The sequence below is a fragment of the Bidens hawaiensis genome, unplaced genomic scaffold (assembly GCF_021521415.1).
Source record: "Bidens hawaiensis isolate Kalapana, Puna unplaced genomic scaffold, B.hawaiensis_p1.1 tig00004551_1, whole genome shotgun sequence".
NCBI lineage: Eukaryota > Viridiplantae > Streptophyta > Magnoliopsida > Asterales > Asteraceae > Bidens > Bidens hawaiensis.
In genome coordinates, this window is record NW_027491277.1 from 1,430,187 (window position 1) to 1,445,585 (window position 15,399).

The window sequence follows — 15,399 nt, forward strand, 5'->3', positions numbered from 1 at the left end:
TATGTTGATGATCTAATAATAACAGGATCTTCAAAGAAAGAAATAGACTCGTTCAAATCTCAAATGGAAGAAAAATTTGAGACGAGTGACCTTGGGTTATTGGCTTACTATCTTGGTATAGAAGTTACCCAATTAGGGGGTGAAATATCTATCAGGCAAGCCGGTTACATTACAAAGATTTTAAAGAACGCTGGAATGTTGGATAGTAATGAAACCAAAATCCCTATGAACCCTGGTACACTCTTGACTAAAACCGAAGGTGGAAAATCGGTTGATCCCACTGAATATAGAAGTCTAATTGGATGCTTAAGGTATCTACTTCACACTAGACCAGATTTGTCATATTCAGTTGGTTTACTCAGCAGGTTTATGCAAGAGCTTAAAGAACACCATTTCAAAGCCATTCATCAAGTTCTACGTTATATCAAAGGCACTACGGGGATAGTGTTCTATTTTGGGAATTCTCCCATAACTTGGTGCACACAAAAGCAACAAACTGTGGCACTCTCTTCATGTGAATCCGAATTCATGGCTGCAACGGCTACAACATGTCAAGCACTATGGCTAAAGAGACTACTAAGTGAACTCACCGGATGGAAAGAAGAAAAGATTACTCTATATGTCGACAACATATCCGCTATCGCGCTGATGAAGAACCCGGTGTTTCATGGAAGAAGTAAACACATTGACACCCGTTATCATTTCATAAGGGAATGTGTCGAAGACAATCACATCACTGTTGAACATATAAGTGGAGAACTTCAAAGAGCGGACATCTTAACAAAAGCATTGGCAAGGATAAAGTTTGCTACAATGAGGAAACTGCTCGGTGTTGAAGACTTGTTCGTGATTAAGGGGGTGAATATTAGATTTAATCCCTCCAAGTTAAAGTCTAGGGTTAGTTATGTAAATATGTCATAGTATGTTTTAGTTAGTTTTAATATTTATGTATTGTAGAAGGGTTGAAGTTGTAATTAGTATTAAGATCATTAGACATGTACGTCTATATAAACCTTCAACATCAATAAAGAATTCATACCTTTTGCAAATTGTATCTTCTTGTTTTCATTGATTAATCATTCATTCTTAAATCTTGGGCAACATTCACTACCTCTAGTATTGTAATAATGTTTTTATTCAGAATGCTAACAGGTTCAAGGCAGTGGAAATGGGTAAGGCAATAATATTACTGTTGGTTGGAATCTTCATGCTTATAATCTTGGCCGAGCCCCTGGTGGAAAGCGTAAGAAAATTTTCCGAATCTGTAAAGATAGAGCCTTTCTATGTGTCGTTCATCTTAGTCCCACTCGCTACCAACGCTAGAACAGCCATTGCAGCCATTAGAGCGGCGAGCCAGAAAAGTCAGGAAACGGCATCTTTAACTTTCTCTGAGGTTTGTCCCTCTCTTGATTCTGATCTTATTGTTTACCAGAAGTGGTTTGCCCTATATTTACATGTGAATGAGCTGATTTTGGTTTTGTATTATTTCAAACATGCTAAATTGGTCAAAATCATATAATTATAAAACATGGAACTGGATTTGACTAAAATCCGTCCAAACTAGTCTTCTTTTTTTATGCATGCATTAATCCCCTAAAATTATATATTTTTGGAGATTCATCATATTATTATTTTATAATATTGTTTGTTGACCACAATTACTGTAATCAATTCTTTAAAAAAAAAAAAACACAAACACACTCCATTTGTGGACCCATGATATCATTTCATTGAGGACGAATGGGCTTAAGCAAAATTTTACGGTGGTGATCGGGATTTTTAGGTAAAATTACACAAATGGTTGACCAAATTCTACTCGTTTTTAACCTAAGTCCAGTTAATCACATAGCATACCCATCCCTCTTGCCATCACTAACATCTACCCATCATACTTGCATCTTTGTATTTTACACGCACAATTTATTTGAAATGCAGATATACCACAAGGTTTTCCTGAACAATATTCTGGGATTTTTTGTTCTCGTCTCAGTCATATATTTCCGCGGGTTCACATGGCATTTTTCAGCAGAGATTCTAGTTGTAGTCTTCGTTTGCATAATAATGGGACTTCTCGCTAGTTTCAAGTCCACGTTTTCCTACCGGACATTACTCATCGCTTTTCCTCTCTATCCTTTATCTATGATAGTTGTTTACTTTGTCAATGATGCTTTTCAATTTACTTAAACTTGATGTAGTATTCGCTTACAACATTTATAGCTTGTTTGATGACTTTGAGAGGTGGCTATGCTTTGCACGTAGACTATCATAAACCTATTTTTGTACCCCTTAGATATATGATTCCATTTCGATATTTGAGTTGGTTGTCATGTTGTGACTGGGATTATTTTGACCCAAATTTAGCTAACGTTTTTATGGTTGCAATTTTGCAATATGTTTGCGACTGGTTTACGACGGCTCTAAAGCGACCGTTATCATGAAGTTACCATGATTACGTGGTAGGTCATATGTAATAATGCTTAGGTGGATTATACATACAAGAACTTTGGTCAAAATAAACTTTGACTTTTTCTTTATCCCGATGACATTTTGTCGGAATAGACTACACAAAGACACACACGCCCTACACATGCGTAGGTCATATGTTTTTCGTATGTAAGCTATATGTTTTCTTATTCTTAGAACAAGTGTAGGTTATATGTTTTTGTGTAGGTTGTATATTTTTTATTGACATTTAATGCAACCATGTGTAAGATATATAGTGTTTTGTATTATTCATCACAATGTAACTACGTGTTGATGGATATTGATATGTTGAGTTAGAAGAAATTGGCTTTGAAAAGAAATTAATGTATGAATAAATTGTATTTGTATAAGATAAAATTTTCTTGTGTAGGTTATATGTTTTTTGAGTGTAGGTTATATGTTTTCATGTGCGTGTGTAATTTATTGATGATGAATTTTGTGTGTAGGTTAAATGTTTTACGTATGTAGGTTATATGCTGTCTTATTCTTAAAACAAGTGTAGATTATACGTTTTTGTGTAGGTTGTTGATATCTAATACAAACACATGTAAAATTATTTTTTGGTATTATTCATCATAATGTAAGTATTTGTTGATGGATATTAATATATTGAGTTTGAAGAAATTAGTTTTGGATAGAAAGAAATTTTAATATATGAATAAATTATACTTGTGTAGGATAAAAATTCAAGAAACAAAAAGTAAGTTATAAAAATAAATGAGTTCTTAATATTTTCTAATTATAATAATTTAATTAGTTATATTAATTAAATAAATAAGTATTATGATTTATTAGTTATATTAATTGAAAAAAGAGAATAATTAATAGTTTCTTTATTTAGCTTTAAGCATTTAAAACTTAAAACAAAACTAGTGGTCCATATTCATTTCTTACATTTCTTGTAATAATATCATTTCTTTCTTGAACCATCCATATATATATATATATATGAGCATATTAATTATATTGTAATTGTTTGCAATTTTTCAGATTTTATTTTTTTTTGCAATTTTTCTGTTTTTTTGGCAGTTTTATGCAATATAAAAATTACCTTTCTCACTTTTTTCTAACTTTTTATTTTCTTTCAAAAAATATTGTGCAATGTCAAATTATTTAAAAATAAAAAAAAAACTTAAATAACTTGATATATATGTAAAATATCAAGGATTGCAGCAAATAGAAAATTTTAGTTAACTGATTGAAACAAAATAATTTATTAGTTACTTGATTGGAACAATTTCAAAACATAGTTATTATTTTATAAAGTAATCCCCAAAAAATATAAATAGTATCATTAATTAAATACACATGTCAAAAGAAAAATTGATTGTTTTCATATAATGAACCTATTAAATGAAGTAAACAACTGGTTTATTTAATTATTAGAAAATGATAGTTATTTTGGGTAGATAATTAAATCTCAGTGATCATTTATTAATGATATCTTTGATAGTTATATATGGTTAAATATTTAAACATAAGTTATTAAGAATTCACAGTTTTTAATATTAAATAAATTAAATCACAAAAATACTTTATGTGGTCAAATATGATCAAAACGACCATCGTAAATGTTTTAGAAATAAAACAATAGACGTATTTATTAAGTGAATAGTTTAAATGTTAATATTTACAGCTTTTAGTATTAAATAAAATAAATCGCAAAAATACTTTATGTTAACTCAAAACATGATCAGGAACGACCACAGAAAATGTTTTAGAAATAAAACAACATACCTATTAACTAAAAAAATAAACCGACCTTTTTAGTTTGTAGAAATATCGCTAGCGTGTCATGTTTTTTAGTTGAAAGGCCAACTAAGTATATTATACATAGGTACCTAAGGTCCATTACCCGTCGGGTATATGTCGGGTAATTACCCGTCGGTTATCGGGCATACCCGCGGGTATCGGGTATACCCGTTGGGACTTTCAAGCACATTTTTATAATCATTATAATTATTTTATACCATTTATTCATACAACAATTCTTACAAATTTAAATATAATGCACTACATATATAAAAGAATGACAATAAATAAATAATATCGTTATAATTTTGTTATAATTTTCTATATATATGCTTCACAACCTATGAAATACAAAGAATTTTTCGGGTATATAATTCGGGTGTATGGTTCGGGTAAATGGGTATGTGTATTCGGGTAATCGGGCCGGGTATCATTTAATCCCATACCCGGGCCGTACCCGTGAAAATTTTTAAATCCTAATCCCATACCCGGCCATACCCATCGGGCCTCGGGTATACCCGTCCCATTTATTTCGGGTATACCCGTCGGGCTCGGACTTTTTTTGCCATCCCTAGGTACCTTTGAAAAAGAGTAAAAAGTTACACCCAAGTGCAACACCAAAAAAACAAAGCACAAAAAATGACATTTTCAAATTTTAAGCCACCTCCATTTCTCTCAAGTTAGTGTCTTGGTGTGTCATCTTCATTTGACATTTTTGTGTAGCTTTTTATGTTTTTTATTTCATTTTGAAAGTTTATTTAATTTATCCTCTTGATTCGTGGTATGATTAAGAAAAAGAAAAAAAAGGAATAAGTTAGTTAAAAATGAAACTAAACAAAAAATATATATATAATAGGTTGATCAAATAAAAAAATCAAATGAAAAGAAATATAATAGATTAATTGAAGATATAAAATGAAGAAAATTAAATCACTTATTATGATAAATATTTTTACTAAAAACTCTTCAAAAAGACAAAAAAAATCCAATTACACATGTTAAATATATATTTTTTGTTATTTTGAAAGACGGTATTATATTCATAACACGAACTAGCAAAATATCTAACATTGCATTTATTTCATAAGAACATAAAAAATATGTGCCCGTAATAACTAATATTAACTCATGATATAATAACTAATCATATATTGTAAATCTGAAACATATACACTTAATCTGATATACTCTAATAATATATATAATAGAATTTACTGAAGATAGAAGTAGTATTAGAGATACCTTTGATCGCTTCAAGAAATGGTATGATATGCTTCCTATGGGTTTTTGAGGGTGTTCACGGTCCATTTTAACGGGTTTAAGGTCAAACCGTGAGACAAACCGTTAGTAACGGTGTCTGTTTATCAAAAATCAAAATCAAACCGTTGACATTTAAAACCTGACAATAACGAACCATTACTAACAGTTTGGTTCCTCCTGTTTGCAGGCTTTCTTGATGGTAATCTTGTTCAGTGTTTTTTACATTTCATTTGGCCCCAAACCAGCTACTGCAACCACCTGGAATATAACAGATTTTGACGCAGTCGGTGATGGGATCACCGACGACACTGCGGTACGTGAATCATGTCTACAATCATATTGAATATTCAATAAACCAATTTATTTTTTCTAACTATATTTGCAATATACAGGCTTTTGTTCGGGCATGGGAGCATTTGTGTGCAGATATTTCAATACAAAGGAGTCCACAACTGATTATACCAAGAGGCAAGAAGTTTTTAATACATTGTGTGCAATTCAAGGGTCCGTGCAGTTCTCCTACCATTCTTATTACGGTACACTTACTCAAATCAAAGATTATTATTTGTGATTTTGTGTTTTCAAGTATTATTATGTGGAGTAAAGTCATTTAAGTTTGTTATGATTTACGATAGTTTAACCATGTTTTTGGTGGGTAGCTTTTGGGCGAAATTATTGCACCACCGAGTCTAGATGGATGGAACGGCTGTGATACCGAAGGCCATTTGATTAGTATTGTATCGGTTAAAGGACTCATCATCGATGGACCTGGCCATATAGATGGCCAGGGTGCGATCTGGTGGGGAGGAGGAGACATTAAGGTAATTAAAATAAACCATCAAGTTATTTTTTTCTTTACTTTAATCAATATTTTGGTTATTAATTAATATATTCGTTTTGATTACTTCTGCAGCCTGCAGGTCCAACCTCAGGATTCCCATCAGTATGATCGTCGTTTTCTTTTAAACCACATGTTAGCTAAAAAAACAAATAAAGACACTCTCATTTAATCATTTTTTTAATGGATTAAATCGGTTTTTCAGTTGGTACTCTTTCAAAGTTGTAACGGGCTACACCTGAGACGGCGTACAGGATATATAAATAGTCCAAACAGCTATATTAGCATCAGAGATTGTCATGATGCAGATATCGGAAATATTAATGTTCGTATTACAGGTAAGTTCGAGAAATATCGCTCTTATACTACTGGAATCGACATCAGCTGGTCGTCACATGTTAATATCCACGACACTTATATTTATGCCGGTATGTACTGACTTAAACGAAATCTCAGTTTCTTTTATGGTAAAGCATTGTTAGGTAGCTGTTTTTCCTATAATATTAAAAAACAGGCGGCGGTTGTGTGACTATTAGTGGTGGTGCAAACGACATCAATGTAACCGGTATCACTTGTGCAGGTGGTCATGGCATAAGGTAACATGACTAACGTCTCTTCATGATTTTTGCATAAAGAAAATCTTTGGGATAGTGCTAATTAAATTCAGAAACTTATAAATATATTTTGTACCTAATGAGAATTTTTTTTTTGAAAAACATTTTAGTCCCATACTTTAGCTAGCTTGTTTTGACAGCATAGGAAGCTTTGGGAGGTATGCTCCTTATACTGCGGTTGAAAAAGTACTAGTGCGAAGAATTACCTTCTTTGTAACGCAAACTGTAGCAAGAATCAAGACCCTACCGGTATAATCAAAATCACATCAAACTTCACCGAGGTGATAGAATTGTTAAACTTTTTGAAGGATACTAATTCTAATTTTTAGTGGTTTATTGCAATGTAGTACGCAAATGGATACGTTAGGTTGATCACATTTGAGGACATTAAAGAAATTCTAGGAGCTCCAAATCCAACTGTAGTTGATCAACATTACTGCACTAATATGAGCAACCCCGAGTGCCCTGCACCGGTAAGCCTTGTTACTCAATACAAATTTTATATCTGATCAACATTACTGTATTTTAACATTAAAAGTATCAGGGACTAATTTATTTTTTCTTCCTGATTTGGATTAGCCAACAGCATCATTTGTACAAGTGAGCGATGTAACGTATAGAAAATAGAAGGGTATACAACATCAAAGCAAGCAATTTTCTTCAATTGTTCTGGGCAGTTTCACTCATGTACTGGAATCGTAACGAATAATGTCACGATCACTGGAGAAGCCGGTGCTTACTGCCAAAATGCTCTTGGAAATTTTATTCATACCACCCCTCAGATTATCTGCAATTAGGTTGTCCAGTACCCCTTGCCAACCAAATCTTCAGTTGTATTGAAATTTTTTGTGTTCATTGAATTAAGCACATTTTTTAATTTGGAATGAACAATAGTGTTTAAGCTGCTTTGGATTGGAGGTAATGTCTGAACTCTGAAGGATATTCCAAATTCTTGATACAATAAATTGAATTACTTAAATGAATATAAAGTATCTAAAATAGAGCCTAACTCCAGCTTCTCATACATATTATTATTGTTTGTTTTGCTTACAACGAGTTAATCATTTTGTTATTTATTTTACACTGATGAAGACTTGTGACATTTTAGGTAAATCCTACATTGTTCTATTTTGTTCACATGAGAGATATTGTGCCATATAGATGTCCAGTCTCAAAATATCGCTAACGTGTTTAAAACGCCCTAGTTTTGAATGAGAGGTGAACTCCAAGTTAAGCCTGCTTGAGCATTAACAGTCCATGATGCATGTGTGACATTGTGGGATGTTTCAATCAAGAAATTTATAAACAAATCCATGAGCTTCCCGTTCGTAAAGCAGTGAACATTGGTTGGTATAAGTCCCCGTTACCGGCGCCTCACATTTGGACGTTGGATTTACTCATGAACACAGTTCTAAATATCAGAGTTAATTAAAACATTCGCGGAATATAAAAACTTTCATAAAACATTTCATAACAAACCATAACTTGTCTTAAAACATCATCTCGTCTTTCATAATAAACAAAACATTAAACTAATCATCTTGAGTCTTCCGATGCCAGCCTCTTATTCAATGCCACGTGTCCCCTCAAGCGAGCTGCCTCATTCTACTCACCTGCGTGCATACTAAAAGTCAGCTACGCTGAGTGAGTTCTAGTTAATCACATATCGTATAATACATTCACTTACCTTCAATCATGCATCCGAAGATACATAATAATTAATTTACTATCTTACTTTCATTACAAATCTCATAGATACATTCATACTTTATTACTTTCATACTATATAATTACTGTCCATTCTATCTCAGATATTATAGGGTCTGGTCCCTCTTTCCTTTGTCTATCTCAGATATTTTAGGGTCTGATCCCTTTCTTGTCTATCTCAGATATTATTAGGGTCTGGTCCCTTTTTACTTCTCTATCTTAGATATTATTAGGGTCTGGTCTCTCTTTCTTCATCTTCATACATACCGTCTTTACATACCCATAACATGAATACTTTCTTTAATCATTCATACATACTCATATATTGTACATATATCTAACATACACATTCATCTATCATAAACATACTTCCCTTGTTAGCATGTGCAATATCCAAAGATCGTTCACATACCGACAAGCTTTCATTCACATTTAAGATATACATACATAACATATAAATCATACATGGCATACACTTACCAGTTAAGGTAAGTGTATTAACTATCACATCGAGTATGCACACAGCCCCGAAAACATAACAAGGAAATGAGGCTAGAAACTCACCTGAATGCGGTTACATTCGCCGTTAATGGTAATCCCTTTCTTCAGTTTTGCACGGTTGACTGTATAATAATTACACGTATCAATTAACTATCACTGTCATATCATCTTTCTAGTCTTAGTTATTACCCACAACGAACGGGGTCCGGGGGCAGCGCCCCTGGCAGCGGGGTTCTAGGGGCGGTAGCCCCTAGTAGGGTCCAAGGGGCAGAGCCCCTGGCTGGGGTCGAGCTGCCAGGTCAGCTTGGAAAAATTTTATTTACATTAACTGTCTTAACACATTTTACATTAGGATTTTAATTTGTTTCCTAATTCGTTAACTCATTCCTCATAACGAATCAAGTCCAATTCGCTATCCGATTCGTTACCGAACCTAACTTAAGCGAACTTATATGTTAGGCGAACTTACATTCAGCAAACTTGTATAGCGAGGTTACATAAGCGAACTTAGCTACTGGCGAAGTTAACATCAGCGAACTTAGCTGCTGGCGAATTTAACTTGGTGAAGTTAAACCTTAAGCGAACTTAACCAGCAGGTGAAGTTGCCTGCTGGCGAACTTGGCAACATCGAACTTTTCTTGCAGGCGAAGTTGCTCAACAGTAGGTTTTTTTCGTTCTAAAACCCCTTAATCGTATCCGTTTCGTCGTGAAACCTTGGATATGATATTAACCAAACCCGTAAACGTTCTCATGTTCATTTTCGGATAAAACTTGACCCAAAAGCGCATAAAGTTTGGACCTTTAAGATTAAAACGTTCAATACTATATCTTAGGGTTCCATTTAATCGAGCCACACAGGTTTAAGGGTTCATTAGTTTCGTTTTAGCATCAAGTTTACAACTTTACGTTTCGTTTATACCCGATCTATTCTCGTTCTAAGTTTCAAGGCTGAACGTTTATAAAAACGTACTTTAGGATCAAAACATACCTTTTATACGTTCGGTTGGTCGCGTTTTGCTTGGTTTTTGTATCTAGCTCGTATATGAGAGATCTATTGCTATTCTATGTTCGATGGTCATTTCACCCTCTTCCTCTCTCTCGGCCGTAAATAATAATAAGGAAGTGTGTGTTTTTTGAGTGTGTAGAGATTAGGATGGAAATAAATGAGGGTTTAGGGTTTTAGGTTGGTTTAAGATGGTATTTATACCTCTTGAAGCCCATGGACCTAAAGCCCATTACCATTTAACCCACCTTAATTAATCTAAGTCCATGATCTGTTCTTTACTCGATATTAATTAATTAATAACGCAAAATCACTAAACGTAACTTTCTTTATTTAACGTTATAATATTTAGGATGTTACAAGTCTTACCTCCTTAAAGAGGTTTCGTCCCCGAAACCTAACTATCTACTTAAACAGATTAGGGTAGAACTTGAGCATCTCATCCTCAGCTTCCCAAGTAGCATCTGATCCTTTGCGATGTTTCCATATCACTTTCACCAAAGGTATAACCTTATGACGAAGCTGCTTCTCCTTGCGATCAACAATCTCTATCGGTTGCTCGATGTAGTTCAGCTGTTCATCAACCTCGATGTCCATTAATGGCACGTGAGACGTGTCATCAGCTAGACACTTCCTCAGATGAGAAACATGGAAGGTTGGATGAATTCCTTTTAACTCATTGGGTAAATCCAGCTTATAAGCTACTTCACCCACACGATCTAAGATTTTAAACGGTTCAATGTACCTCGGACTCAACTTCCCTCTCTTTCTAAAATGAATAATTCCCTTCTAAGGCGAGTCCTTGATCATCACATTGTCACCAACGTTAAACTCAATCGGTCGTCGCCACTTGTCAGCATACGACTTCTGTCTGTCTTGAGCGGCTTTCATTCTTGCTTTGATCTGATTGAACTTTGATGAGGTTTCTTGCACAACTTCTAAACTCCCCATTTCTTTCTGGCCAATCTCTCCCCAACATACGGGAGTTCTGCATCGTCTACCATAAAGCATTTCAAACGGCGGCATACCAATACTTGAATGGTAGCTGTTGTTGTAGGAGAACTCTGCTAGGTGCAAATGATCATCCCAACTTCCACCAAAGTCTAAAACACAAGCACGTAGCATATCCTCAAGGGTTTGGATCGTCCTTTCAGACTGTCCATCGGTTTGGGGATGATACGCCGTACTGATGTTTAATCTTGTTCCCAAAGCTTCATGGAATTTCTTCCAGAACCTCGAAGTGAATCGAGTATCTCTATCGGACATGATTGACAGTGGCACTCCATGCTTAGATACAACCTCTTTGATGAACAAACTTGCTAGCGTTTCTGACGAGATGGCCTCTCGTATAGGCAGAAAGTGAGCACTTTTGGTTAAATGGTCCACTATCACCCAAATGGTATCATGATGCTTAGCTGTACGAGGTAGCTTAGTTATGAAATCCATGGTGATGTGTTCCCACTTCCATTCAGGGATCTCAAGCGGTTGCATCTTCCCATAAGGCTTCTTGTGCTCTGCTTTGACTTGTAAACAAGTTAAGCACTTATTGACATAGTCTACTACATCGTTCTTCATTCCCGGCCACCAGTAATCTCTTTTCAGATCTTGGTACATCTTTGTGGATCCTGGATGGATTGAATATCTTGATTTATGAGCTTCATCTAAGATTCGGCCTCTGAGATCTCCATGGCGTGGAATCCACATACGGTCAAATCTAGTCTTAACACCATGAGTGTTTTCTATCAACTCATCTTGCTGGCCATAAATCCTTTCTTTCTTAACCAACCCTTCATCTACTAGCACCTCTGACTGTACCTTGACAATCTTTTCAAAAAGAATTGAGTTCATAATCAGCTGGTATGACTTCACTGTTGCAAGGACTTCCTCATTCTTACGACCCAGCACGTCGGCGACCACGTTAGCTTTACCGAGATAGTATTTAATGTCGCAGTCGTAATCCTTAATCAGCTCCAGCCATCTTCTCTGTCTCATGTTCAATTCTTTCTACTCGAAGAAGTACTTTAAACTCTTATGATCTGTGTAAATAGTACACTTAGTACCATACAAATAATGTCTCCATATCTTGAGAGCATGCACTACTGCTGCTAGCTCCAAATCATGCGTCGGGTAAGTACTCTCATGGACTTTCAACTGCCTAGATGCGTAAGCTATCATCTTTCCTCGTTGCATCAACACGCAACCTAACCAACGATGCGAAGCATCAGTACAAACAACCAAATCCTCGTCACCATCGGGTAAAGCAAGGATTGGAGCTTGTGTGAGTCTCTTCTTTAACTCCTGAAAAGCCTCTTCCTGGAACTTACCCCAACTGAATACTATCGACTTTCGGGTCATACCGGTCAACGGTGTGGTTATCTTGGAGAAACCTCCGATGAATCTCCTATAGTAGCCAGCTAACCCTAGGAAGCTTCGTATATCAGTCGGATTCTGTGGAGTCTTCCAATTTGTTATAGCCTCAATCTTAGCTGGGTCCACGGTAATCCCTTCAGGATTGATCACGTGACCTAGGAATTTCACTTCTCGCAACCAGAACTCGCATTTCAAAAACTTAGCGTACAACTTCTCTTTCTTCAGAGTTTCCAATACTTCTTTCAGATGCTCAGCATGGTCAGACTCGCTCTTTGAATAAATTAGTATATCGTCGATGAAGACGATAACTGACTTATCCAACATCGGCTGACACACCCTATTCATCATGTCCATAAATGCCGCAGGAGCATTCGTTAGACCGAATGACATTACGAGGAACTCGTAGTGTCCATACCGCGTTCGAAACGCTGTTTTAGTGATGTCTGCCTCTTTCACCTTTAGCTGATGGTAGCCTGATCTGAGATCTATCCGTGAGAACCAACTTGAACCTTGCAGTTGGTCAAACAGATCGTCAATCCTTAGCAAAGGATATCTATTCTTTACTGTAAGCTTGTTCAGCTCACGATAATCTATGCACATTCTCATGCTTCCGTCCTTCTTCTTCTTCACGAATAACCGTGCGCCCCACGGGGAAACACTGGGTCTTATGAAACCTTTGTCGAGGAGTTCTTGTAGTTGGGACATCAATTCTTTCATCTAGGACGGTGCTAGACGGTAAGGTGCTTTCGCGACGGGTTGGGCTCCTGGTGCTAAGTCTATATGGAATTCTATCTCTCGCTCCGGTGGCAACCCTGGAAAATATACTTCTGGGTAGTCGCGCACAATAGGAACATCTTTCATTTCCTTTGTCTCGGCCGTAGCGTTGACAACATACGCCAGGTAGGCACCACATCCACGTCGTAATAAACCTTCGGCTTTTATCATCGAGATGACATTAAGTCCGGAACTTTCCTTATCACCATAAACCGTCACCTCATCACCATTCAAAGACTTTAACCTTATTATCCTACTCTTACATACTATCTGAGCTTCGAACTCAGACAACCAATCCATTCCTAAAACCACATCGAACCCTCCTAAGGTCATTACATACAAAGTATGTCCCTCTAACTCTATCTTACAGTCCTTAACCATTTTCATTATTTTAATCGAAGTGTCACTAGCGGTTTCTACTATAAAGGTTTCAGACACTCGGCAACCTTTCATTTTAGCTAATTTACTAAATGGAGTAGCTACAAAACTTTTATTCGCACCCGAATCAAATAATACGGAAGCGGAAATACCGTTTACTAAAAATGTACCAGTGATGACATCCGGAATCTGCTTGGCTTGTTCTTGAGTCAGCATGTAGGCTCTAGTTCTTGGCCTAGCTTGATCGGCATCCTTCTTCCCACTACCTCCAGCTTCACCCTCGGTGCATTCTGTAGCAAAGTGGCCCGTCTTACCGCACTTATAACATGCGGACTTGGCGGTACAATCTGGGGCATAATGTCCCACTTTTCCACACTTGTAGCAGGCATTCTACCCAAACCTGCACTCTCCTCCATGAGTCTTACCACACTTATGACACACATCAGATCCTTTACCCCACTTGCACTCACCACTGTGCATTTTACCACATGTCTTGCACAGTCTCTTCTCCCACACTTTCTGCTTCTTTTCCTTGGAGTTCCACAACTGAGTACCGGGTCGTTTGACATTGACACACTTCTTATCTTTCTGCTCTTCTTCCACCACAATATCATCCGCTGCCATGTATGCATAAACCATCTCTGCGAGCTCGACTGCAGAGTCAAAGGTAGCAGGTTTACTTGTCCTGACTTGTGTGCGGACTTTCTGTGACAATCCCCTCACATAACACTTGATCCTCTTAGCCTCAATGTTAACCATATCGGGTACCAACCTAGACATTCGGTTGAACTCGGTGGTATACTCACGATGTGTCATCGTCCCAGCCTTCAAGTTCAGAAACTTCATCTCCGCCCTCTCAACTTCGGCGTCAGCACAGAACTTCTTCATAACCAGTTCCTTCAGATCCTCCCATTTCATCGCTTTGATCTCTTCACTGGTCTTCCTCTGCTCCACACTCTCCCACCAATACATAGCTTCATCCTCGAATGATTGAGTAGCATAACCTACGCTTGGTCGGGACGGCACTCGCTAATGCGGATAATTTTATCCATGGCGGTTATCCACTGAAGAGTAGCAATTGCGTCTCCCAAACCAGTCAGCTTCGGTGGGTCACAACCCTTAAAGGACTTATAGTTGCAACCACCTCGGCTCCTCTTCCTCTCATCAACTTTAACAGACCTTACCACACTCGAAGCCTCCCTCTCTCCTTCATCATCTTTCCTACCACCTCCTCCCGCTCCTTCAGCTGTTCTTTCACGGCCTCCAGCAGACCCCTCTGGGTTCATGTTCTTTACAGCAGTGGTTACTGCTTGGACAATAGCTGCTTGGATTAAGGGATCTAGCTGAACCCCTTCAGTTGCTTGGGTTTCGTCCAGCTGCGCTTCCTTCACCTCCCGTGTTGGAAGCTGTTTCTACCGAAGGTCGTTGGAAACGACGAGGCCTGCCACGACGTCCAGTGCGGCCTCCTGCTCCAACAACTGCCCTAGATCCAGCCATCGTATTCTGGAAAGGAAAACACAAACATCATTACTCAAGGAACTATTTAGTACAAGGATAGTAAGGCTAACAGGTAATAACAGTGGCCGGTTGTGATTAGCTGATCACGTTACTTTCCGTGTCCTATACACTTCCCTTATGAGTCTATTTGTGTTGGTTCTATCTTAAACAGTTAATCAATCAAACAATCAATTAATCCTACCCCTAACATTCACATATCC

General features: G+C 36.8%; 1 protein-coding gene across 2 annotated transcripts; it reads left to right on the plus strand.

Annotated features, from left to right (window-relative positions):
- The first annotated feature begins 5,683 nt into the window (after positions 1-5,683).
- Positions 5,684-8,265, plus strand: LOC143626951 (putative polygalacturonase At3g15720). Of its 2 annotated transcripts, XM_077096873.1 has the most exons (7): positions 5,684-5,809; positions 5,889-6,032; positions 6,156-6,317; positions 6,540-6,762; positions 6,849-6,930; positions 7,089-7,197; positions 7,296-8,265. In XM_077096873.1, exons 1-7 carry the CDS (start codon positions 5,693-5,695, stop codon positions 7,455-7,457), a joined length of 999 nt encoding a protein of 332 aa, XP_076952988.1. In that variant the 5' UTR covers positions 5,684-5,692; the 3' UTR covers positions 7,458-8,265. The 2 variants fall into 2 exon arrangements, with proteins under 2 accessions (XP_076952988.1, XP_076952989.1); XM_077096874.1 differs by having other exon boundaries at positions 7,094-7,414.
- Positions 8,266-15,399: the final 7,134 nt, after the last annotated feature.